Here is a 27,623-nt window from a genome sequence, read left to right as displayed (position 1 = left end):
GTGTTCTCTTGGAAGTTATGCCTACAACGTATTTTAATAAGACAGTATTTTTGATACCCTCCCTGAAACACTCCATTAAGAAGAATCTAAAGCCTTCAAAACCAAATGACAACCCATTTCCTTTTGAACCATATGCTGTTAGTAAGGTGTTTAAAAGGGAAGGAACTGGCTCAGAGCCCAAAGACATCACTTGACACAGGGTCCCCATGTTTTTCTTGTGAACAACATTAATTGAAGGTAAAGCTTACATGTAGTTCTTAAAATATGAGACTGTCGTGGAAATCAGGACCAGCTGGCACCAATTCATAGAAAGGAAAGAAAAAAATAGAAAAGTTTCCACTGTATTTGAGAGCACCAGAGTCTCATTGGCGGTCATTGGGCACTAGGGGAACAATGCCCAGTGTAATCGTGTTTTACAATCACGGAAAACATGTGTCATCGACTTTGAGATTTTCTGTAATTTAATGTTTGCATTCATGGTAGAAGTACAATCTTCAAAAAAAGCATGACGTGAAAGTCTAAAGTGATTTTATTCCCAAACTTGTGTGAATTATTTAAAATTCACTTTACAATTGCAAGTTTTATACGTACTTTAGCCACTATAGGAGGTAAGGTACTGCGTTTAGGTGCTCCTTGGGGATTTATTGTTTTATTAAACAATCTCAAGACTTTTCAATTTAATATGATACTTTTTCATTAAAGAAGGCAAAACATTAAAGTATATTACCAAAGTATCAATATAATTTTATTGTAAGGAGGAGGAGGATATTTTTGTTCAGAAATACTAAAAGGCATGAAGTTAAATGTACTACCTGAACCTTCAGGCCATCTGAATGTATATTTATAGCCCTGAAACTTTACACTTAATTGCACCTGTGTGGAAGTATGGAAGATGCATCACATTTTAGCATTGTGTGTGTGTGTGTGTGTGTGTGTGTGTGTGTGTGTGTGCATGTGTGTGTGTGTGATATCTACTGCCTTTTTACAGTTCTGAGTTCATATTCAGGATTCATCATACAAATAAACCACCAAAACAACAACAACAAAAAATCCTCATTCAAACCATAAGAAAAACAGTGGAAACTTGCATTTTTGCAGTACGCATTTCATAAGCTATATTATGATGAAACGGAATTGCTATACACCCTCTTGTTTTTATAGTTCAAACAAAAGTACATGCTAATTTAAAAATATGATTAAGAGAAGTAGAGATAATGTTAAGTCATCAAAAGCATTTTGGGGGCCGGTTTTGTGGTTTTTTTGTGTGTTTGTTTGTTTGGTCGGTTTTTTAATTTTTGTTTTCCAAGGCAGGGTTTCTCTGTGTAACTCTGGCTGTCCTGAAACTTGTACTGTAGACCATGCTGACTACAGACAATATCTGCCTGTCTCTGCCCCTGCCTAATTGTGGAATCAAAGGCATGCCCCACTACTGCTCACCAGGAAAGCTTTATATTAATTCCTCTATGCAAGAAAATAGTTTTAGGGGATTATATTGTGATATATTCATATATAGTGATATCATATATGCATATGTATTATATTTTGCTCTGATTTGTTACTTGTATGAAAAATTACATTTTCAGTTTTTTTTCACTGTTCTCAAATAGAAAGTCAAGAGACCCAGCTGTTGCTTCATGAAGCATCTTATTTAAACACTACTGCAATTATGGAGGATAATCTTTAAGTAGAGGTACCCCACATGAACACTGTGGTAAAACTGTACATCAGATTTAACTACAAGCCCTTTTGTTTAGAAACAAAAAGACTTGTAATTACTTATGTGACAAACTATAGCATAGAATGTCCTATCTACCAGTAGGCTTTGTTTCCCCACTCTTGTGATTTTCACTGGGACAGGACACGAGAGCGTCTTAGGCATCACGGCATAGGAATTGCTTATCTACTTCTGATACTTTTATACATGGAAGTGGAGATGAGTTGATAAGACTGTGTCAGACCCAGACAGGTAGACAGAAAGACGGAAAGCAAAGGTATAAAGTGATCTGTAGTGTGCATCAAAAACAACAAATGAACAAACAAACAAAAACCAAGGATATATTTGTCTTCTGTGCACTTTCCCCCGTGAGCCAGTCTAGGTGAGAGATCAGGCAGATGCTTGTAGCCACAGGTATTGTGGGGTTTTCTGGTGGAGCTCGCTATTCACTAGGATCTTAAACAAAACCTGGGAGTCATAGCTACTTTCACTCTTCGTCAAACTTCTTCCCTGACGATTATCAGAGTTCACCGTGGTTCCGGCTCCAGAAATCCCACTCGACCATCTTAGGGGTGGAATGGACTCAGAACAAGTGTTTTGTTAGGATTCAAGTATAAAAGGAAGAAAAGTTCTGCTGCTGATGTTTAAATAAATTAGGAGGCTTCATATAAAATTTCCTTTGTCCAATTTTTCTTCTTATTAAAAACTGAAAATCTGGCAACCCATAGTTAGCAGTCTCCCTTAGCAATGTTCTGCATCAGGAAAAAAGAGTTCCTTTACATACAAAAAAAGGCACTCTTCAGCTCCTGCTCTCAGCCCGCCCATTGCTGCTTTTATCCTGGCAGAGTTATTCCTTCCTTGCTCAGTGTCTCAGTTGCAGACTGAGCCCTCACAGAGGCTGCAAATGAGAGGTGACAGAGGGGTGACCCTGTTCACTTCCTATGTTAAAACAATGCTGAAGAGCTGGTGGCTGCATTTTTTTCTTCAGTGCGATTCTGACAGTCCTGGTAAGAACCAACAACTTTCAACTTTATCTGAAATGTGTTCTCCGGTCGGGGGGGGCAGGGGGGGAATGAAGTTCCATATAAGGTGAAGAAATCACATTAAGTGATGTTCCAGTACTTATCTGAAGAACACAGCCTACATCTGTGAATCAAACTCCTTAGCCTTCGGAAAGCCCCTCCAAGAGACTCTACTGTTGTTTCCAAAACAAAAGACAAGGAAAAAAATGAAGGAGGAGAAAAAAAATTGAAAGATTTGTTCATTAATTTGTATCCACCAAAATAAGCAAGGAAGATTGCACAAGCAAGGTAGATACTAATCATCTTGAAACTTTTGAAACTCATCTCTTGAAGCAGTCAGGTATTTATTTATTTTATGACCTGCTTTGCAGTGATTTATTTTTTCCTTTTAGTTAAAAAAGGTTCATCTTAGCACACCTTTTCCTTATCTGGATTTTACCTGCCTCTTCCCTCTTTCAAAATCCCCCTTCAGGGTATCTGTTCTCATTAATGCTACTACAAGCAAAAACATTTTTAAAATATTAATTTAATTTTGAGATATTTATCAAGATCTTCACATCACATGCATACGGATATACTGAATAGAATCAAAGTTATATTTCTTAAAAAGGAGCATTTACATACTGAAAGGTAATTATTAGCAGATCAATACTCAATGTTCAATGTCTGATACTCAATACGTTTTTGAAATAAACAAAAGAGTATTAAGACTCTTCCTAAAAAGAATTTAGCAGAAAATGTATCTATAACAGATTGGTTAAAGAAAAAACAAGATGAAAGAATGCAGTTTAATAAGTCTTAGTGATATATTTTTTAAATGGTGATCTGGTTTCAGTTTCATAATTTAAATCAGAGCCCATCAATATGTTACAAGGATCTGTAGCTTCTGTTGCTTCATGGATGAAAGTGAATCCATATAAACCATACCAAAGCCGTCATGGATAACTGGTGGTAAAACTTTATTATTCAAGTTTAGATGTAACAGACATCTTTGCTGCCTGAAGATTGTTTGCATAAGAAATACACCAAGAACATGTTGTGATTAGAAATGAACATGCACTATGAAAACAAAATAAAATAAAATGAAAAAAAAAAAAAAAAACATCCCATGTGCTGTAAGAACAGAACTATTATACCCCACAGTCTGATGTTCAAATCAGGACTACAGATTGAATGCTTTTTCTTATCAACATGAAATCATTCCATATGAAAGACATTTTCTGCTGGTGAATATTGCTGTTAGTTTTACATTGGCATTTGGAGATGTTTTCCACCCCACCCCCACCCCCAGATCAATCATGTTGTCAAATATTACACCCTAAAGAATTCAGCATTTGTTATTGTGACACGTGCCTTATTGGTAGCCATTAAGAAACTATGGTCTTATCAGCCTTGTTATAGCCTTGCCTCTTCATAGCCAACACTATAGGCTGTTTAGTTAAGATATTTACAGCTCATCTTTAATAAAAATGATGCCAAACTTTCTTGGCCCTCGGGAACCAGAGTTTTAAATAAGCCCCTTGGCCACATAATAATACTTGACACTCCTGTGGTGCCCTCCAACCAAGGATCTCAAAGTGCTTTACAAAGAAGTACTACATTACCATTATTATTTTTAACATTAATATTATTATTAATATACTTTTCCATTTTACAGCTGAGGAACCTGAGGCACAGAAAGAAAGAGTGAAATTTCGCAGTCATTGTATTGAGGAAATAAAGGGCTAACACCAGGATCTAGTTTGGGGACTTATGGGTCTGAGGAAGGTTAAACATTTTTTTTTTATGGTAGCTACTCTTGCTTTGCTCTGGTGCAGGATAGTTTAAGCTTACCACACTAGCTTTTCTTTCAAGAGAAACATACTTTCCAAGCAAACACATGAGCATATTTTATCTATTTCCTTGTGTAGACTACTGTTGATTTTCACATTTTCTTCATCCCTGCCTTGGTACATTTCTATCTATCATCCTCCAGAAGGTCCAATGACTGTGAATAAGTGGAAATACTTTAGAAACTGCTGCACTGTGACCAGAAACACACAAGAATACTCTGAACCAGCAACCAACAAGCAAAAGTAAGCACTCTGCAAAGAAGCTAATGTCTCTTGCCCTTAGCTAAACCTATGAGAATGCTGATCTCCACGGAGCTACTTCTAATCACTGCCGAATAATATTCAGTGGCCTGGTACATTTATTAGTACCTAACTTTGCTTAGTACATTTAGGCTGATATTCATAGTGTACAGTTCCTCAGCTCTACTTATCTTAGCAAAGTTAGAAAGGCTTTGCATATTGGGTAACCAAAGATGACATGTGGTCATTTTTGCTGGGGCACTTCAACCAAAGACAGTGTAATTCATCTTAACTATGGGCAAGAGGCTGGCATATGGCCTAGAGGCAGCATGCACTATGACCACCAGACCACCAGCATATTCACTCCACATTTCCACCTCAGGATGGCAGATGTCCCCACTTCCAAAAAGGTGTTAATGTTAGTTAACTAAGTAGGCAGACAGTACACAAGTCTTAAGACAGGTCACTTTGTGATATTTTGCAGCCACACGGCAAGAGGGTAATAAGTATTTTGATAGCAATATGGATCATCTTCAATTTATTATGAAAAACCATTTCCCCAGGCATTTAAAAAATATATACATTTAATGTTTTGGGAGCTGTATTTGCATTAGATTATAATAGATTATGTGCACATGTGCAATCATAAACAGGATGTGCTACCACAGGCTTCCACAAAAAGCTCTTGAAGATAATCACCATTTTCTTCTTCTCATTATTATCTCAGAAAGAATCCCCATGCTTGTTTCCTAAGCTCTACCTTTACTAAAAGAGAAAAGTTTAGAACAGAACATCACTATCTTAAAAGTGGATTTAACAAAACAAGACAAAAAAATAAAAAAAAAAGAAAGAAAAGAAAACCAACAACAACAACAAAAACCCAAAACAACAACACACATCTCAATATGTCATGTAGAGAGAACTGGGCAACTCTTTGTTGTTTGTATACCAGAGAGCGTGTGTTAACTCTGTGAACTCCATCCCTTTCTCATGTTCTTAGAGTCCTGTAGTGTCTCTCTCAATCCACAATCTTCCGAGGTGGGCTGGCTTTTTATGCTGTTATATCACACAACAGTATTTTCATGGGGGTGAGTGAAAATGAGAGAAATGTACGAAAAGGAAGAGTGTGCATGAGATGGTCGGAGCCAGAGCACAATTTAAAATCAACAAGTAGTTTGAAAAGACCTGCAGGTTGGAAATGGCGTACTGCTTTAGGTGGTGTTCCAGAAGACTTTCCCAAGAGAAAAAAGTTACAAAATCATCTTGAAAGTCCTTCCAAAAGGTTAAGTACCTAAGTAGCTCACTTAAAATCCTTCACAATTTAAGACAAAACTATTCAAATGCTTTTAAAAATAAAAGTCATTTTTGTAATACATTTGGAAATATAGAATCAAAGCTTCAGGTCATCAAAAAAGGAGGGTTTTAGTGTTATTATAAATGTCCATCATTTTAATCCCAAACTTTGCTCTACCAAAATATCCATAACATAAACAAACATGAAAATAAAGTAATTAATAATAAAGAAATACGGAATCAGATCTAACATGCTGATGCTATCCAAAAACAATCTACTGAAAGTAGACTGACCATAAATATTCTAAGCACAGTGATATGTATTTTCCAATGCTAATCATTGCTACTATGTTTTATTGAGGAAAAAAGTAATGGAATGAAAAACAAAAGGCATGTATGCCAACAATGAAAAATCTACTGTGTCTAACACACTGAAGAAATTGCATAAGGATAACAAAGATGTAATGTGCAATATTGCCCAAGTTGACCAAATTTATGGTATTTTGTTGATTTGGGCAGTCCATATATAATGAGCCTTGAAGATCAGTACAGTGCATTTTATTATTCTTTTTACTAAGGCTGCTAAATATTGTTGTTTGGGAAATCTCCTTTTTAGATCTTTGTCACCTCTCAGATAAGCCACTATATTCTGAGATGCATACACCAAAATTCCTAAGAAAGATAAATTATATCAAGTCATTTGAATGTCAAAGCTCCTCACGCCACCTCTTTTTTTTTTTTTTTTTTTTTTTTTTTTTTTTCAGTTCTTGTGAATATTAGAGCTACGCCACAGACAGCTGAGATCAGAATAGGGTCCTTTAACAATGAAACCAAAGCAGAGGACTTAGTCCTGTTTTTCTTTCTCTAGATCTTCTTTTTTTTTCCGTTTTTTTTTTCTTTTTTTTTAAAACATGAAAACAAACAAAATGCAAGAATGAAGATGATGACAACATAACATCAGGAAGATATGTTTAACTTCATTTGCTCTAACAGTCACAGACTGGTTAACTCTACCTGCCATCCAACTCTAAGAAATGAGACTCCTGCATTGTGAGAAAGAAGCAAAACCCAACAAAACAAATACAAAGCAACTGGGAATTAATGTAAAAATGGAGTGCAAATGCGACTACAGAATGCAATAAAAACATCAGTGCTGAAGATTCCAGCAACACTTATCAAAATAATTTCTGAAATGTTTCATCTGAAACATCGACAAAGCGATAAAAAGAGGATATATGTTTATCATTTTAAGCATAACAATGGGAGTTAAGAGCTTAAAATAAAAAAAAAAAGTACTTGGAATGAATAGTGCTACCCTTTATCCTAAGTAGGCATAAAAATATTTTCATTTCCTTCTTGTTTTCCACACCATTACATTGAGAACTTCCTTTGTTTCATGTTACCGTTTACAACTGTAATGCACACATACACACACGCGCACACACACATACACACTAAAGATACCTACTGCAATAGAAATAGTTGCTTCATTACCTTGTTTGCTTGTTTGCTACATTTGCAAATGTAAACAGCTAGGCAGAGCCAGAACTGACTCTAATGCATGATGGAACATCTTTGTTGCATACGTACACTGTAGAAAATAATTATTCAATATGTCAGGCACCATTATTTGAAATGTAATACATTAATATTTACTAGAAAAATAAGTTTTTTTCCTATTTGTTCTCCCAACTTCTTTAATGAAATAAGTTAATCTGACAGTGCATCCAGTAGCTTGTAATATCTTCTACATCTCCGTGGCAAAAAATAAACTACTGGTTGGGACAATATAATGCAAATTATTAAAGTCAGTCCTTGTACATACATCCTTGTAGCAAGCATTGAGGCTCGACTAACAGCACCTTAAACCAATTATTTAATGTTCAATTATTTAGCCCTATTTCCCTGAGCAGTTACGCTGAGGAGCTCTCCCTTCGTGGATAGTTTTTTACAAAGCCTTAAGTATTAAAAGTACTGTGAAGAGATACTTCTAAGAATCCTATTTAATGCTACTTAACTAAACCTGTATAAATCTAATGAAGGGATCATTGGTACATATACCAACTGCCAGTCTGTGGTAACGTAACCTTGCATGCTGCCTGACCACAACGTTTGGAAATTATATTTAACCAAAAGAAAATAAATAAATACAGCAGGTTACCTTGTGGAGAAATACCGTGTGTTCTGAACAAATTAAAGCCGTGGCCTGACATTAATATTCATCTCATCTTTTGAAGTGAGGGGATGCCTTTAGTTACAATGTGCCAAGTGAGATTAGTGACCAACAGGATGCTTAAAAAAAAAAATTCCAAACCAGTTCATTATAAACACGAAAGAAATACCTGGCTGAAATAAAATTACTACATAAGCACTGAGGACATTGTCTTTAAGAGTGGATATATTTGAACAAAATGAATCTAAACTGCAAACAGAATGACTACCAAGTACTGGGACATCTAAAGGACAAAAATATCAAAGAGGGTGTGTATGTGTATGTACAGGCAGGGCTGGCCAAAAACAATGCGCCCCCAACTGTCATGATTCTTACAGCTCACTCAACAAGTCTAACCACACTTCACATTTCGAGGTCTAAAACTGAAACATGGTCAATGAGAGGAGCCTAATTAAAGAGAGGGCGCCATTTTCCTTCCATTACCCCGGAGATTCATTTTCTCCTCAACTGGCTGGGATTGAATGATATTTTTAAATGTATGTAACCGATTACAGGTTTGTTTGTTTGTTTTTTAAATGCGCCAATGGCCAGCCTAATACTGCTTTCTTATGATAGTATGTAAACTCTTTCAAATTCTAGACAGCATTTGTGTCTTTACAAACAAAATAGCTCTAATTTAGTGGGCCTCTGTATGGAGATCGCCCCGTATATATTAGGTGAGATAGTTTTGATTCTAGGTTTTTTTGCTTCTTTGTTTGTTTAATTGTTTATCAGTTCCATTATTTCTCACTGACCATATGTTTCATTTTAAAATCTTGGTAACCTACTCATCAAAAGAAAGAAAAAAAATTTTTTAAAAAAGGGAATTTCATGTTGGATAAGGCAGGCTCTATGAAGTATTTTTTAATAGGTCTTCATAAGACATTACAAGCTATTGAATTCCCATCAAGAAAACCTATTTCTATTTAATTGTGCTAAGTGCTAAGGTTTTACTCTTTAGGTTTTCCATTTTTTTCCGCTTGTGCATTGTTCCTATGCAGGCCCCTCTGGATATGTGTTGTGAAGTCATATTTGTCCGTGCAAAGATGCTGGCATATGCTGCACTGGAAAGGTCCGCTGTCACCATGGCAACTCATATGCAAAGCATACATCACTTCATCCAGAAAGACAATGCCACAGTGCACACATTTTGTTGAAAGTTCATCTTGAGTGCTTCTGTCAACTTTCTCTGACTTAACTACATTCAAGGAACCTTCATTTTTTACGTTCGATGGTGCCTTTGTTTTCTCCTTGGAGGCACCATTTGCAGTTGGCCCAGGTCTGGAATGCTTGATCGCCAAATCTAGAGGAATGTCATTGTCTGATCCAACGGCTGAAAAATGAGGAGGCAGACTGAAGGTGGGATAAGGCACATAGTTTTGGCAAGGATTTGGTAAGCCAGGCACATGACTCAAGTAGTGTGGATTCCCAGGAGCGGAGAGCTTATATTTACTCCAGAACCGGAGCCAATCAGCTTCACTCTGGAAGTCATTATGTACAAAAGGAAGTCCAAAAAGTGGGTACTGGTACTTTTCAATAGGGCTGCCTGGTGGAGAATAGTTGGGGTGTTTTGCAGGTCTCATGTACTTTTCTATGGGGCTGCCTCTCTCAGAACTTCCTTTCCCTTCAGATATGGATGAACTATTTCCTGGATCTCCAGGGCTTTCCTGAGGACTTTTTATCTGAATGTGCAAGGGCTGCATCCTTTTGTGAATATCCAGAGTCTGGCTGACGAGGACTGGCTGTTGAGCAGAATGGCTTTTAGTCAACGAACCCTGGGCTTCATATTTAGTTAGGCTGGAAAGCGGCATTTCTCGCTGATGACTTTCACTCAAGTGATCTTCAGACCTCCTTTCCAGCGGGCTTCCATTGACTGGCTCCTCACTGCCTCCCCTCGGCTGTTTGTTAAGCTGCTCTGCCTGAAGTGCCTCTGGGTTAAGGCGCTTTCTTGTTCGTCTTCTAATAATCTGCTCACCGTTGTTTTGTTTAATGATGTTTAAAGGCCTGGGAGTCTGTAGGGAAACGCACATGATACATAAAAGAGAAACATTAAGAAATACATTAAATGCATTAAAAATTTCTCTCAACTCTAAACCACACTAAAATTCAAAGTGACACTAGCATTTATGCTATAGACTTGCTAAGTCTCTCTATTATTATTATTATTATTATTATTATTATTATTATTTTAAATGCCCTAAGCAGGACCAGAAAAAGTAACAGAAATGTAGCATTTTAACCTAAGCAAATCATGTCCATCCTTGCAGGGGTAGGGTGGAGGACCGAAGCCTTTCATTTTCTTGAAAGCACCTCTTTCAGACTCAGTAGATGTGGGACACTCACCACTGATGAAAAGAGACTAAGAAATGATTTGTCTAAAATAGATTCAGCTCTTGAGTTATGTAAAGCTATGCCAACAAAATAATTTGATAGATAAACACTGACAGTAGTGAAAAACAAAACAAACAAAAACTGTGCATTGGTACAAACTAGGGACTAAAACATGTTCTCCATGTTGTTCAGTTCATGTATCAAAGATGGTGCACACAATTATCATTTTAAGAGGAAATTAAGGTTTAAAAGGGGGCCAAAAACAAGTGTAGCCCTAATCCAGTAGGACTCTAAGCTACAAGAAGAGGGAGAAAAAAATGAGCTATCTACAGAACACAGAGACTCAGAAAAGAAGGTGACTAAGTTAGAAAGAGCCCTCATCAGACCTTAGCCAAGCTGGTGCTTCCAACCTCCACAACTGTGAGAGAATCGGTTTCTGTTGTTTTAAGCCACTCAGTCAGCCTAAGGTGTTTTGTCATGTTTTAAGCTGACTAATACATACTTCTTTGTAAAGATTTGCAAAGGTAAATATTTGATATTTATATCAGAGCATACATAATCAAGCACAAACTGTTGTCAGGACTATATGGAAATTTTCAGTAAACCATCATGTGAATATTTTGGCTTTAATTGTATTCTCCTGTTTGAATGATATCTGTGTATTCCTTAGTTCTTCACAGCTGAAGCATTAGTTGTGAATTGAAAATCCTAGATGCCCTTATAGACAATTCAAATACCTGAATTGTCATTCCAGTCTACTTAAAAGGAGTTGGCTTCCATTCAGCTTAAGTATTTTATTCAGTTTAGAATTATATGATCAGGACTTACATACATGTTCAATAGCGTGTTTATATTATATAATTAAATATTGTGAATATATTATATTTTACATGTAAATATTTCATAACTAAAATTTGCAGATAAGACTATAAAATGTGCTTTCAGAAGGGCTCTAAATTTGATGCGTAAAGTAAAATAAATAAGTATGATAAATCAATGTACATTTATAGACTAAATTTCAGGAAAATGTTCAGGTGGTCTGATTCTTCCAAAATATTATTGATAATTTCTGCTTATGTAAATATACAATTTGTGAACAATTCTTAAATATTTCTCCTTTAACACTAAAGGGAATGTTTTTTATATTTAAACAATAAAAATAAGAAAATTGGGAGAATATTTCTATTGTTACTTAAAAGACTGATGGAAAGAAAAAACAATGCATTTGTTGCTGGGCATACAATTATGAAATTCAGAATAAAAACTCTACGTGGATTGGATATGCCACATACATTTATGTTGTATAGTTAAAAATAAAAGTATTTAGTCTTCAAATTACAAAGAAGCCTGGAATTTAATTACTTCTTACAATTTTACAATTGTTTTGTAAGTTTTTATATGCATATAATTTTTACATATTTTCATTTATTGTAAAATAGAATAAAACACCTCAAACCTGAGACCATCTTGCCTCTGGAGAGATGAATATTAAAATAATTTTTCAAAAAGTTTGGTGTGTTTAACAGTGGTTAAATTATCATAATTTGGCTGAGCAGCAATTTAATTAATTCTTGGCCTGTTGATTGGCCAAAGTTCAATTAAAACCATCAATGTCAGTTCTCATTAAACAGAAGCTTGCTGCAAAAGTGAGGGTTAAAAAAAAAAGTAAAGTGGCAGTAAGGGTCTTTCTACCAACTTCATGCTAATGACTAAGGGCTTTATGGGATCCCCAATTAGCACTGCTGCTGGCAGTGGGCATGTTTTTAAAAAGTGTTTCCAGTGTCCACTTATGAAGATGTTTTGTCTCAAATTGTATTCCCTGTAGCTGCAATCTTTTCACTGGCTTGTGCTAAGAGTTGTGGTAAAATGCCAAATAAAGTGGGGAAAGGCACAAGGAAAAGCACTGCTGTTTACTAAGTGGGACATTGCTGTTTGAAAAGTCAGTGCTTGTCAACAGATGTGCTGTCTAAACTATAGAAGCATTCTTCAGGAACTTAAAAATTCCTGCTTAAATGGTGAGATCTGCCCGTTTACATTCCATTACAGCGATAAAACCAAAATTTTGGATGAAATTAATTCCAATCTCCCCCATGAGCCAAAGCCAGCTGGAGATTTCAGACACAGAGCACCTGTGTCCCTTCCCCTGTGCAGCCCAGTCCCCCTGAATTCGTGTGGCATTGCCCCGTGCTAGTGCTTGGCCAGCTTGCCAACAGCCAAAAATGGTCCTTTAAATTTCCAAATGCAAGCTGGGATGTGAACACCCAGAGCACTTCTCTCCTTCCCTTTACCTTCTGTTTGATTTTTGAGGTTTCTCTTCTTACCTAAATCAATTCCAGCCAATTCACTTAAGAGGCAGTTCAACTACCTGCAGTGTGAAGTGTTCCCAGAAATCAATCCTTTCCACTGCTAAGTCAAAGAAGCAAAGCGTATTACTAGCAATCTCAAATGTATCTCCCCAAATGTCTAAGACGCTTTCACAATAAATTATACGCACACCCAACATGACTGTATAAGCAACCCTGCAAAGACAAAGAGCACAGCCAACTGAAGAGAATGTATCCACCGTGGGCCAGGCCAGCTCATCTGTGCAAGCTCCGCCTGAAGTCCTCGGGTGATGTCTTACCGAGTGAAGTTTCTGGTACAGACCACATGCATTGCATACATAGCCGCCATTTGCGTTCTTTCGCCAGAGAGAGGTCTTTGTGGTCAGGCAATTGGCACAAAAAACACCGGAGCCTCTTCGCCTCTGAAACAGGAGGGAAAAAAGAAAAAGAAAAAAAGAAAAAAACTAAGGTCAGAGGTGAATCACATGATCCAGAGAGTATGACCAAATCAACCCAGGAGTTTTGTCTTTAGACTAGCAACAATGACAGTATAAAACCACACTGCCCATAATGAGGTCAGGTTCAATTGTGTTTAATAGGCACCACTGATTTTCATTATAATTAACCCTACAGTGATGGATGAGGTGTGTGGAACACCAAAGGCTTTTCACAGAAACAGCTTTAACTTTTTGAACTTTGGGTTGCATGCCTTTAATGATAGCTCCTAAATGCTCAACCCTAAAGCATATCTTTTAAAGGGGTCAAAACAAAAGAAAAAGGGACAGCACATGGCAATATGTTTAAAGTAGTTTGGAATATGCTACCTGAGCCTTTGAATACAGGTTAGAACAATCCACCACGGAAATTCATGTAACACTAAACCAGATTGGTTTCTCTTTGTATGTCATTCCTACAACAAAAAGACTAGGAGAATAAAATCTGTCTGTTCTGGGGTTTCCCTTGTGGTCATGAAATCTGCAAGGAACAGCCTCTATTCCCCAAACCTGAGAGGACTTCTAGACACTGTTGCCTAGGAGAAGTACAGTATTGCTGATGCAAACCCTTAGGAGGTATCTGCTGAAGTCAGACAATACAGCCCTGTCACTGGCTCTTTATTTAATCTGACCTTCAAGTTGGAAATCCATAGAGTTTATTGAATACTATGTTGATTGAGGAGGTCTGAATTGTGAAATCACCAAATTCAAAGATTATCTAAGAATATTTAAAAGTTGCTAATTAGGACTGCTGGTTGCATTTTTGCGACCAAGTAATGATTCTCCTGAACTTCTCATTTAAACAAAAGTCAGGCTGTGTGTAGGCACAAATAGGAACAGGCAGGAAATGGAATACTCTTGCAAAAAAAAAAAAAAAAAAAAAAAAAAGCTCAAAGTGTGATTCAGCTCTGCTTTTGCTAGGAAGCAAAGCTTTTAATGATAAAATAGGCATGCAAGATAAGGAGTGGAAAAAGTCTTGCTGTAACCTAATTTTATTATAAATTAAATATTACAAACACCATAAGTCAAAATTTCAGGGATTCATAAAATTCAGGCAATTTATTTAACTAGAGTCTATACTGTAGAGGAGTGGTACGCCTGCCAAAAAAATACAATGGTTATAATTGTACTCTGATACATTTCAAATGGAAAGCTTTCTGCAGACATAATTTTGGCTTCGAGACTGGAACACTTTCTTGGCATTGAAAGGGCATTTGATTCATCGGGTGTTTCACAATCTATCACTAAAAAGACCTGGTGAGCAGCCAGCTCCCTATAGGGTAATTTTTCCATCCAGATGCAAGTGCTATCAGAGGCCCTCGTCAGCTAAACTAATTATGATCTTGCAATTGCTGATGCCTGCTCACTCTAACATTCGACATCCTCCATTAATCATCAATACAAGGAAAATGAATGAAACGGAAAGAAATGAGGGCTGCACAGCTATAAAAATCCGAAATGAGAGCAATAACTTAACAACATTGGGAGAATGTTTTTAGTGAGCACAAAAGTCAGGCTAACAATTGCCCTTTTAAACCAAGAACACGATTTCATTAGTGTAGCAGTTTGTGCACTTTAGGTGATGTAATAAAACCTAGATTTTCACAAAGATAATCTCCAGCTCCCCTTTGCTGCCCCCAAACTCCAGTCAGATCCAGGAAGGCACTGGGAGTTTCCAAATCTCTACAACAACAACATCAAACATTAAACATCAAAAACATCGGAGTCAGAGGTCTGTGGGTTCCAGTTGGGGTCTGCTGCTGAAGAAGAGAGCATGCTGCCACCTGGAAACCAACTAGCAACTCTAGCTTGCTCTTATGAAGCAATCCCAGCACCATTTATTCAAAGGAAGCAATGGTGTCAGGGATGTGGGCGGGGCGGGGGGGCGTGGTTGAAGGCAGGCTGCTTAGGTTTTAACTGTGAAAGTTTCACGGTGTAATCCTATCATTGCCCTAGATCTAAGTAACTCAAGGGCAAATCATCTCCAATGTGAGCCACACACAGTCCCTATTAACCACATATATGGCCTAGGCTGCTCTGCTCAGGTTTGAATGTGAAATCATTGACTCCAGTTTGCTTTCCTTTTCTTATGCTGGGGTGCCTGACTCAGCATGCCAAAGTGGGCATAATTCTTATTTCAGTGAGCATTTCAATCCTTGCAGTTTGGTGCCTAATCCTCCTGCCCTTCATTAGCAAGGGGGCCTGGGAGATCCTGAAATTCGAGCAGTGGTTTCCATAGTTTTATCTTGCACTTAGCAGTCACATGTAGTTCAGTTATGGTCCCTGTATCTTAGGATGAGCCATAGCGTATTTTAAATATATCAGGTGTATTTTTAATTCCAAAACTCAAAAAAAAAAAAAAAAAAAAAAAGATACCTTAGAAGTTACATTCAGTTTGAGAAGTGAGGCTACAGGATTCAAAGCTGCTTCTGTCCTTTACTAGGAGCTATTCTGGGAAGTGTTACTTAACCTTGCAGTGCAGAAATGTCCCTTGGGTCTACAGGGTAAGCTGTATGCTGATGAGAAAATCAGTGTAGTCATATTGTATAGCAGATACTATTAAAACATAGCAGACGTGAAGCGAGTTGACTGGTAAATGCCAAGCAGGTCTAGGTATTGGTCAAAGGAAATTAATTGTGGCTACTTTTTTTTTTTTTATGAGTCAAAAAAAAATCTTAGTTTTGTTTTCATTGCCTTAAATGTCATGATTGAACATTCAAGACAGGCTTAACATTTACACTTATGCACCGTCTGATGTACTCCACTTGTGTATGTATCTTACCAGTTGTGAGAACAGAAAACTGAGTCAGAGTGGAATACCTAGGGGTTCACACCTCTTGTTCAATAGATGCCTGCTTGTGCTTGGGTGGAGAGCAGGAGGGAGGTGAGAAATATTTCACACATAAGATGTTAAGTCTCATCTCAACAAACTTAGCACTTTTGAAACTCTAGCAGAATCATGTATTGGAGGCAACAGAACTTCTTCAAGCAGAAGCAAAGGTAGAAAAGTCGGACAGTGTCTCCAGCTTTGTAGCCACATAACCTCATCTTTCAAAACCACACACAGATGAGAACCCTGGATGGACACAGGGATGTATTTCTCTGGGGTATGCATGCCTGACTCTACTCCTGGGCAGACAAACAGCCAGCTACCAAAAGACAGTAGGGGAGGTCCTTCTGCCCCTCTTTCAAAACAAGCTTTGCTCTAAGAAAGAAAATCTCTACTAAAGGAATGGATTCAAAGTCAACCCTGCATGTCTTATTCTTAGAGATTATAGATTTTATCCTTTACAGTGATCTTCCTAAGAACAGAAACCCTGTCTTTTGACAGTCATTGACTATTTTAAGTGGTCACAACCAAAACAGCAAGTGCTGGAAGAAGTAACATTGCATGTTATTATTTTCACCGTTAATATTCTTTTTTCTCAAATAAAAATTAAATATGTTTCCCTCAGGTTGACATAATTAATCTGAGTTAGGAAGAAACAATCAATATGCTATAGGAAATAAAATCAAATAAATCATACACTGTTTAGTCTTGTTTTTACATTTATTTTCAGGAAGTAGTGATGCTAATTTTTGGTAGATGCTGGAGTTGGTAGGTCAGGTGAGGCCAAAGCAGGAGCTCTCCATTATTATACATTACTGATGATCCTGCATCATGCCCATGAGTGGTTTAAATTACAAGTTTCATCATTTCCTACAAGCTGCTCTTAAGAGATAGTAATAACATGTACTGCTTTGACCCTATGCTAGAGAGTGGGGAATTACAGGTCTAGAATAAGAGCAATGCTTGGGGAGGCAATTACAGGCATGGTGGCTAGTGGAATACACCACCTGCTATTCCCTAGGCATGTATTTAGCACCAGTCTTTTCTCTCTGAATGAAGGAAAGATAATCACTTAGGGACATGCACAGAAGATGTCATCTCAGTCCAAGTGCATCTTCTACTTCTAATGGGGTTTACTGGAAGCTGCAGTGATGGAAGAGTGACGGAAGATTGCCTTCTAACCTAAACCCTACATAAAGTCAACTCATCTGTCAGTTTCTACAGAAGAAACACCCTAGCATCTATAATGAACAATTCAATAAAAACGAAGCATCTTTAACCTTTATGTTCACATCAAATCTCTATCTGAGTGTCATTAACATCTGATCAAGCTTTGCTCAGACAAGGGCTTGCTTCTCCGGTTAGCTATTTATCTTTCTATGTAGAGATTTGGCACACTTATTGGTTAATCCAGATACGACACAAGGGAGAAAAAAACCTAAATTGTTTCAGCTGCTTTTATTGTTTATTTTATTACTTGAGAATCAGCCAGTAACAAAAATTTTAGGGTTTTCATGTTTCATTATTAAGGACTGAATTCACATGATTAATAAAGAGAAATTTTGATTGAATTACTTATGCAAGTGGTTTAACATTGAGAGAGACAAGACTATTCATTTCTAAGATATCGAAAGTCTACACTGGCAAAGAATTTTCTGCAAAAATGATCTTTTATAATAGTTTTCTATGAATAAGAACCATTCTGGGACCATATAATTATATAACAAGCCTTGATAGGGAGAGTATTTACTCACATTTTTTATGGTTTTATATCTTAGCCGTTTTAAATCGAATCAATCTGAAATTTGATATACATGCTGTTAGCCTGGATGTGCCTCAAATATTTTTAACTCTTTAAATATTTTCTGTGTTTATTTGATTACATCAAGAATTCTTTGCAAATTTCATTTTAGGGATATACACAGATGGCTACGATAGAACCTTCTGGTTCAATTTTGCAGTAATAAAATTGCAGTGGTAAGTTTAATTCAATTCAGTTCTGGGAAGAATTATTGAGTGTCCAGCATGTGCCTGGCACTGTGCTACAAGCTGGGGTCTAAGCAATACACAGTTTCTCATGGTCTGGAATCTTGAAAACTTTGTGGTAGACACAGGGCTGAAGTGCTGAGACCCTTCATGAGCACCAAAAGCAATTTAAATGGAAACTTATTCAAAGCATTTCCCTCCCATACAACTATTTTAGGGGATACATTTTTTTTCTGCTAATCAGAAAGTTGAATTGGTGAGCTCTTGTAAAAATATGCAATAGTCCACAATTTCAGAAACAAGTTAATATTCGCTTATTATTGCCCACCAGGAAGACTGTCCTATCAATAACTTTCAATGAATTGGACTATATATGACATAATAATGTGCACCTATCAGATCCATACCATATATTTTCAAGTTTTTGAACAAATACCGAGTACAGTTTTAGGCCTGGTTACATCCATCTACCACTGTGAGACAAAAAATGATGTATTTGCATCCTCTTCCTCCAGAAATAGAAGTGGCTTACAGAACACCCATAATACAGAGTAAAGCAGGTAGAAGAAAATAAAAGCAGGGGATAGTTTTCAGTGATCAGCTTTATTGTAATAGCCAGAATTATTCCAGAAGGAGAGGCTGGCCAATAATTTAATGGGAGTAGGGAAAAATTCCGCCAAGAGAAAGCAACAGTCACCGATATTCTGGCTGACTTTTGTTCCAAATAAAATTATGACGAATCAGTTGAAATGTGCTGTACAACATGACTATGCCTGCTTTAAAACAGCCCTAGCTGTTCTCAGATTTCTTGCCAGAAAACCAAAGGGGCTCTATAAAGTTCAGCCAAGCACCCATTCTATAATCACCTAGTTCAGAGGTTGGAAAGAAAGCCTGCTTACCCCGTTTAGTCAAGTCCCATCTTTAGCACACCACTAGTGATAGCGGAGATGAGGAAAAAGTAAACAGATTACCTCGGAAGCAGTGGCACAGCTCCTTTTCTAGAACAGAAGGCCTGGGCCATTCAGGTCACCGCAATTATATACAGGTGCAATATGCGTAAAACTACTTCATGATGTCTAACAATTGTGGACCAGCCACTGCTAGGGTGATAAAACACTAGTTTTATCCCTTCTAATATGCAACACCCGATTCCAGCAGTAAAGAACAGAAAATAAGAATTTCCCAATACATGTCTCACACAGACTACCCATTCAGTCTCCAAACACGAATACTTTAAAGATTTCTTGCATCTATAGAAAACCTACGTCCTAGGTCTTAGGATGATGTCATCTGTCTTTGACATACCCTACATTTGGCAAATGAGCTAACCATCAATCGACAGTACATACAAATTACGCCACAGAATCTGAGCTGGAAAAGGCCAGATCTTTAGACTTCTGGCCCAGGCTGTTTCTGTAGTAACACTCTGCTGTCACAGCAAGTATGCATTTGGACAGCTAAAAATATGGTTGAAAATTTATGTCGGCACTGTCGTTTTTCATTCCTTGTGAAAGTCATTATTGTCAAAAGATCTACTGAAGTTTCTCCACGTTTCTATTTCTGCCACTGTGGACCTGCTTTCACCTTTCCTTTAGTTATATTCACTGGTTAGTTGTTTTACAGGGACATTTTCTTCAATGCCAGTGACAAAATATGACACCAGAAGAAAAAAAATATATAGTAAAAGGCTTTGGGGAGAAACTGTTAAACAATTTAGCACCTTCTAATAAAACTGCTCCCTGAGGATACACGAATTGATTCTGTTAATTTATTGTATATCTCATTTATGGGATATATTTTATAAGCACAGTCATCATGTAAATAATTCACAATATGAAATCTCACTGGCTGAGCCCTACTCCAGTGTAAGAGTACAATACACAGTTATCAGCTTCGCAACATTTAAATGGAGAAACAAACCACAACCATAAACCTGACTTTACCATGAGGACTGTGGTTTGATAGAAACAAAAATAACAAGAATTTTATACATTAGTTACACAGATGATAATAACTGGCCCATGAAGAGCTACTGTTCTCAAGGCAGTTATTCATGCATAAATGGTACTTAAATGACTTCTAACATTACAGGAGCCATACATTCTTATAAAATTTTATCATACTCACCACAGAAAATAATAGGCATGCAAAATACATCACAAATAGCTTCACAATATTCACAAGACTACCCCTTACAAGGTGATCCACTGTGAACTCAGGATTCCATGTACTCTGATTTCAGGGGTAATAATTTTCAAACATGTTATTCCAGTTCAGGTGTGATATGCATAATTAGGTAGTATTCTCTATTTGTTGAGGCGGTAAATGATGATGATTTACAATAGCTCTTCAACTCACATACCGTCAAAACAAATATATCCTGATTTCAGAGCAGCTGGGATGGCGTTATCACTACAGTGGAATCCTCAGTTCAGATTCTTATCGCCCCTTATAAAGCGAGATGCAGTAGTGCACATCTGCAGTCCCAACACAGAGGAAGCAAAGAAATTTGGACCCACGGAATTCCCTGGCTGGTCAGCTTAGAGGAACTGGGAGGTGCGAGATGCAGTAAAAGAAGCTGTCTGAGAAAATATGTTCAAGAAACACTGAACCACCCCACTGTCAATTCCTGGCCTCTCCACATGCATTTACCACTGAATGAGCATAGTCACTCCCATGTGAAGTTATACACCTGCATACACTATAGACATGCAGCTTCCTCAACACACACACACACACACACACACACACACACACACACACACACACACACACACACACCCTCAAAACATCTTGGTCTCAATGTCTAGGGAAAAAGCCATGATCAAGTTCCACAGAATATTTTTAAATAATTATCTGATACAGGCTTCTTTGACTACTTGAAATCTCTTCCTTAATAATCACTATTGTGTACCTAAAATGTGTAAGATAAAATACCAAAGGCTTAATCTCACATGACGACTTCAAATGATCCTAAGAGGCATGTTATTATTCTTTCATCTAGCTTAAGGATGAGAAAACTGAGGGTAACAGTATTTCATAAGTATCAGTTATACAAAAGGTTGAAAACAGACCTTCCTTATTTCAGAACCATGGTTCCATATATATATATATTTAAATCTTATCACTATGGAGGCAACTTGAGGAAATTTTATCAAACACATTTCACTATAGCTTGGCTTTGAAGAATTTCCTTCCTATTATAGATGATTGGAATTATTTAACTTTGGAGGTAACAGAAGGAAATGCATTCAGATACTGCAGTAAGATGTTCTGAGGTTGAAAGCTAGAGGAACAGAGCTAATGGCCGATGGAGGGACAGAAATGGGGACCTGGAGAGGACATAACATATGCGCTCTGATCCTGATATACCTAAAAAAAGGTGTCTGAACTGAGACTTTGCTTGCAAGTAAAGTTAGTGACACCAGTAAATGATCCTAATAATGTCCTTACGTGTAGAGGACGCTGTAAACTAGGGTAGCTGTGTTTGTATATGACTTGGCTAAAGATGGAGTAGAAAAACCAATGCTGACATTTTCATCATGTTGTGCAAACAAACACATCAGATACCGATTTATTAGCTTAACTTCACACATTTGTATATTTTTAGGTATAAACCTTTCACAATATTGGGTGCCATTAGCATATAAGGTCAATTACTGCTAATACAGAAGGATAGTTTTTGTTTTTTTGTTTTTACCAAATTTCTCAAGATGCAGATGATTTGAAAATACTAATTTTCATTACTCCTGTCTCATTGGTATATACACAGTTATGCCTTTGGTCTACCAATGGAGCATACCGTTATAATTTCATGACTCAGACATTTTCCATTTAGTCAAAGAGACACCATACTTTCCTCTAAACACTTTGCAGGTTCTTCAGTCTAGAGGATAGGACAAAAATAAAATATTGACAAAGAACATTAATCCTCTTATCCCCAAATGATAACTATTGATTATATTTATCCATTTAATACACAAACAGCATAACACAAACATACGCATGCACAAACACATACATGCACACACACAAACATGCACACATACACACATACACCCCACCTGGAGGAAATGCAAGCATTAAATATACAGAGTCTAAAAATATTCACAGTGACATTTAAAAACCTGTATCTGTGTGCTTGAAGAGGTTGCAATCAAACATTACAGGTGGAGACACATTACAGTCTCTCAGAAATTTTGCATAAAATGTGAGTTTAAAAACACTACTGAGTGTATTATATATGAGTGTATATGTGTTTTTTTTTACAACATGGAAAAATGATGTTGAATTTCATTTATATGTTGAATCTTTAAGCTACTTTGAAGTATTATTATACTTCAGGTCAGCATTGTGTTTCCTAAGGACACACGAAGTGGTAGTTATTTAAAGGATGCTTCCAAAGATTGAAAGATGCACCTGGTATACAATGTCATTATTCAGATGGAAGCCCCATCTTTATTGAGAGCTCCATGCCTACTACAGGGAAACAGAACACCAACACACAACTACATTCAAAGCACTGTGAAGACAGGGGAATAGAAGCTCATCTGTAAAAGTTTAATAACACGATTAAAAAAAAAGAATGAAAGACTGCTTGAAGTTTCTTAGAATAATGATGTATTTTATAATAACTGAAATTTTTTCTGGGAGGACAGCTTCTGCAATAACTGTCCCAGTAAATTACACAGGAAAGTTCTGTAATGGTCTGCCCCACCCCCCATCAAATAGCTCACATACAGGACTTCCTTTTCAATTACCAACTTGTCTGCAGTACCATCTGTAAAAACGAACACATACCTTACGCTATCCCTCTCTGCTTTTACACATCCATTAGTGCAGCTGGCTGCAGCTGCTCCAGAAGAAAGCAGTGATTGTCTTTGTTTTGGTCTGTGTGTGTGTGTGTGTGCGCACACGCGCGCTCACACACACACATACACACACACACACACACACACACACACACACACATTTATATATGTTTCACTCATAGCCTCACAGGTATCTGGCCTCGACCTCTTTATAGTCTGAACTTTGTTACTCACACTGCACACTTGCCACAGCAAGAACTACCTCATTCTACCAAGGACTCTCAAGATGTCCTCTCAGTCATCCATACCAGGTGGAACAGTTAAAATCCTCTCCAACTTTGACATTTTGTACATTGAGCATACCAGAAAAATCAAACGTGAGACTTGCTGGTGCAAATGGAGACACAGAAATCCTTCAGAGTGAGGTTTTATACAGTAAGAGTGGCTCTGAAAATAATATACAGTAAGTTTTTGAAAAATTTATATCCTCACCCCATGTTTATATTCTTTCTGGCAAGATCAGTGTTGCTCTGAATAGGCATCATTGAGCTGCCCACAGTATCTCCAGAAGATACACACAAGCTATCCCTAGGAACTACTGGCCATTTCTCCAAGTACTACACAAGAAATATGCCTCCCTCCTGTGAAGAAAATGAACTTTAAAAAGAAAATAAAGAAAATTATAATAATCTAAAAAGAAAAATATTAGGGAAAAGTTGACAGATAAACTGGAATATGAAGCCTAGCAGAAAACGAATAATAGTTTACTTGTGAGTATTCTATATTTAAAACATTTACCACACACATATCAAGCTACTCATCATATGAGATTCTTCTTTTGCTTAGGGCATTTTGGAGGCATTAGACATTTGCCTAGACTTTTATGTATAACTTAGTTTTAAATCAAGTGACAGAGTACAGGGGCCTAATTTGTACCTGGAAGTTGTACTTAGGGACATGGGAGATTCTGCAAAATGTGCTTACTTTTCTTTTAACATCCATATTATTGTAACCTTGGATATAATAGATTTTATATGCATTTAACCACTGGCTACTTAGTTCAATGCAGCTCTGCCAAAAGAGATAGTGTTGACTTTGAGTTCTCTCTCAGACATCTCAAAATGTGTGCACCCAGAGACAAATGATGTGAGTGGGGGAATCATATTTTATGTGAAGCTTTCCCATGAAGTACAAATTGCTTCACTTTTGGAGAATGTCAAATTCAGATTCGTAAATAGTTTCACTTTGATAAAATCCCAAAGGAAAAAACCTACCCTTTCCTCATGCTACATAGTCTCTGAAATTGGTAAGAGGCCTTATTGGTTCAAACCCCTAAACAATTTAAGAAACATATTGGAATTACATGTGTGAGCATATGGATTTGAATGTACATGTACATGTACATAGGCTGACAAAACTATCCACTGAAGCACTTTCAGCACTAACCTGGAATGAAATGATATGGCCTTCTTTCATTTTCACTAAAGCAATGTCATATTTTGTAAGTGGGACTGGCATACTTCTTAAGAGAGCCCACTCTAGTAGAGTTAAAATAAATACATTTACACAAGAACATCTAAATAAAGATATAATTTAAATCTTGTATAAAGGATTGTCTAAGAGCATGATAAAGAACTTAGGAATGTGTACTCTATTCCAGGTTAAGGATGATGCACGTTAGTAGGTGGAGAGCAATGTAAACAAGTCTATCATGATTCATTTTATCACCATTTTATTTTGTTTCTAGGTTATAGAGTACCCTTAACTCACATAAATACCCAAAAAACACAAATGTGACCAACTATGTCAGATTAATGATTATAGTTCGTGGTGTTGAACTTTAATTTCTCTTTTTATGTCAGAAGATATTGAATATTTCAAGAAATAGATTTTAGATTATATTTGCATAGCTAAATAGCTTTGACAACATGGTATATCTCAATAACTATGACAAGATTTTTTTTTAATTTTATTAATTTATTCATATTACATCTCGATTGTTAGCCCTTCCCCTGTTTTCTCCCATTCTTCCCTCCCTCCCACTTCCCCTCTTCTCCCCTCCCCTATGTCTGTGATTGAGGAAGATCTCCTCCCCCTATATATGCTCTTAGAATATCTAGTCTCTTCTTGGTAACATGCTATCCTTCCTCTGAGTGCCACCAGGCCTCCCCATCCAGGGGACGTGGTCAGAAAAGGGGCACCAGAGTTCGTGTGAGAGTCAGATCTCACTCTCCACTCAACGGTGGAGAATATCATGTTCGTCGGCTAGGTCTTGGTAGGGGTTCGAAGCTTACTGCCTATATTCTCCTTGGCTGGTGCCTTAGTTTGAGGAGGACTCCAGGACTCAGATCTGCCTGTCATAAAGTTCTTATTGTATGTTTCAGGAACCCTGTGGGTCAAGATTTTTATTCAAGTATGCTACTTACATAAGGAAAATTCATTCATATTTGTTTTCACAACATCATTATTAACTACACACTTCAAATTACACTTTTTTTTTTCTTTCTAATTCCCATTCCTTCAATTTTCATAAGACCAGGAATTTCAGTGCATAAATCCACTTTGGTAATTGATTTATTTTGATAAGACATACGAGTCTATCAAAGATACATATTTCATATTTGTTTGTCTGTTAGTTTTGACATAGAAGCTCCTTGCTGTTCTAAAACTATGTGGACCAAAAAATTTTGGTCTCAAACTCACTACTTGTTACGAATTTCCTGCTTTTGCTTCCCAAGTGCTGGGACTAAAGATATGTACAACCACTCCTAGCAAGAAATACATTTCTTATCAAAAAATTAAGTGGAAACTTGGGGGGAAGTCGATGCTTTTTGAAATTTTCTAGAATAAAAGGAGTGCTTTATGGCTCACTTCATTTTATGCCTACTGTGGATCTCACGTCCAGTTACAGAAAGTTTCTTTCTTTTATACAATGAGACTGCAGGGACTGCACACAGGAAGTATACCAATGAATATTTAACTGATGGGAACAAAAAGATGATAACATATTTGTGTAGAGTCATGCCTAGAAAATTCATAATAATTAATTGGAGATGATAGCTACAAATTTATATTGCTTTGTAATCTGACTAATATTCTCAACTAAACATGCATATATTCAACATACAAACATACAGTTAAACACATGTAAATATGTCCATACATCCTTTTAAAATGTAGCTTGAAAATCTTATATTTTAATATGTCTAAAATCTCTAAATGTCAATAGTCTTACATTTTAATATAGCAATTAAACATTAAAATATCTCTGTTTCCAAGTTTAAAAGGTTATATGTGACTGAGGTGATAAACATCTCTTTGATTAAAAAGTGAATGTGAAAAATGTAATGCCAGAATGTGAGACTAAGTGTGCCATATTACATCAGCAGACATTCGATGAGGAATTAATTTATATGTCATTAACAGTATTTTTACATACTCTATGTTCCGAACAGTTGTATATTTGCTGATTTTAAAGTGTCTTAAGCAATTCTTTTATTCTACCTAACATCTAATGTTTTCTGAATTTTAAAATACATGAATATACATATAAATTTAGACAGAAAACATTACTTATTAAGTTGAATATACAGCTAAAATTTAGTGTGTTCATATGTGTGTATATTTGCACATATATGTACATATATAATTAAGTAACTATATATATGTGTGTGTGTGTGTGTGTGTGTGTGTGTGTGTGTGTGTGTGTGTGTCTGTGTGTGATTATCTTCCTTTAATCTACTCCAAAAGAAAGGAAGCCAAAATTTGGAAGTATAATCTGTTTGGTACTGGGTTAAAATCTGAAATAATTCATATTTTCAAAAACCAGGTGAAGTATTTCCTAACCTAAAGAAATTAGTCAACATTTTAAAGAAAAAAATATTTAGTAGAAGTTTAGCTAGTTAGTCAATCTAACAGAGGGCTTTTATGTGTATAGTTTTACAAATTTCAGAAAATGAGCAAATTATTCCACTTATATCATTAGCTTGACCCCTTCTAGGAATTGACCTTTCTAATAGATTTGTTTTATAAGGCATCACATTGTAAGCAGCTGTGCTATTCTTCCTTGAACTTGACATTTTTTTATAGGATGAAAATTATCAGCGTTCACTAAAGCATTTATACTCCTTGGCAACAGTGGGGAAAGGGAGTGATCACATATAGAAAAATAATGTGAGTGCCTATTTGAGTGTGTAATCTTAAAATCAAGGAGGACACTCATATGAACAGTTTGACTAGTTAAAAACTGATGTTGAATATATTTGAAACTATCTCCAAAATTTGTGTTTATTAATATAAAGATGTTTGGTGACTGAAATGAAAAAAAAAAAAAAAAACACATCTGGAATGTTCTAATCTTCACAGCACCAACATGAGTGGATGCAATCTGACGTCCATCACGCAATGTGTTGTGTTCAGTATGTGAGGGAAGCGCCCTCCAAGATCTTATGTTTGAAAACCAAATATAAGCCAGGACAGACAATTTCAGAAATTTTTTCTATATTTTATACAGGACACAATTTGCAGCTGTAAT

General features: G+C 36.6%; 1 protein-coding gene across 10 annotated transcripts in view; it reads right to left on the bottom strand.

Annotated features, from left to right (window-relative positions):
• Positions 1–8,861: 8,861 nt before the first annotated feature.
• Positions 8,862–27,623, bottom strand: part of Trps1 (transcriptional repressor GATA binding 1) — a 233,547-nt gene continuing 214,785 nt past the window's right edge. For all 10 annotated transcript variants that reach the window (XM_051159701.1, XM_051159700.1, XM_051159699.1 and 7 more), the window contains 2 exons: positions 13,268–13,390; positions 8,862–10,325 (listed from right to left, as the gene is read on the bottom strand). In XM_051159701.1, coding sequence (XP_051015658.1) covers positions 9,264–10,325; positions 13,268–13,390 — 1,185 coding nt within the window. In that variant the 3' untranslated portion in view covers positions 8,862–9,263. The remainder of the gene's footprint in view (positions 10,326–13,267; positions 13,391–27,623) is intronic.

Source organism: Acomys russatus, chromosome 17, assembly GCF_903995435.1.
Source record: "Acomys russatus chromosome 17, mAcoRus1.1, whole genome shotgun sequence".
In the NCBI taxonomy this organism is placed as follows: domain Eukaryota; kingdom Metazoa; phylum Chordata; class Mammalia; order Rodentia; family Muridae; genus Acomys; species Acomys russatus.
This window is presented reverse-complemented; position numbering and strand designations above follow the sequence as displayed.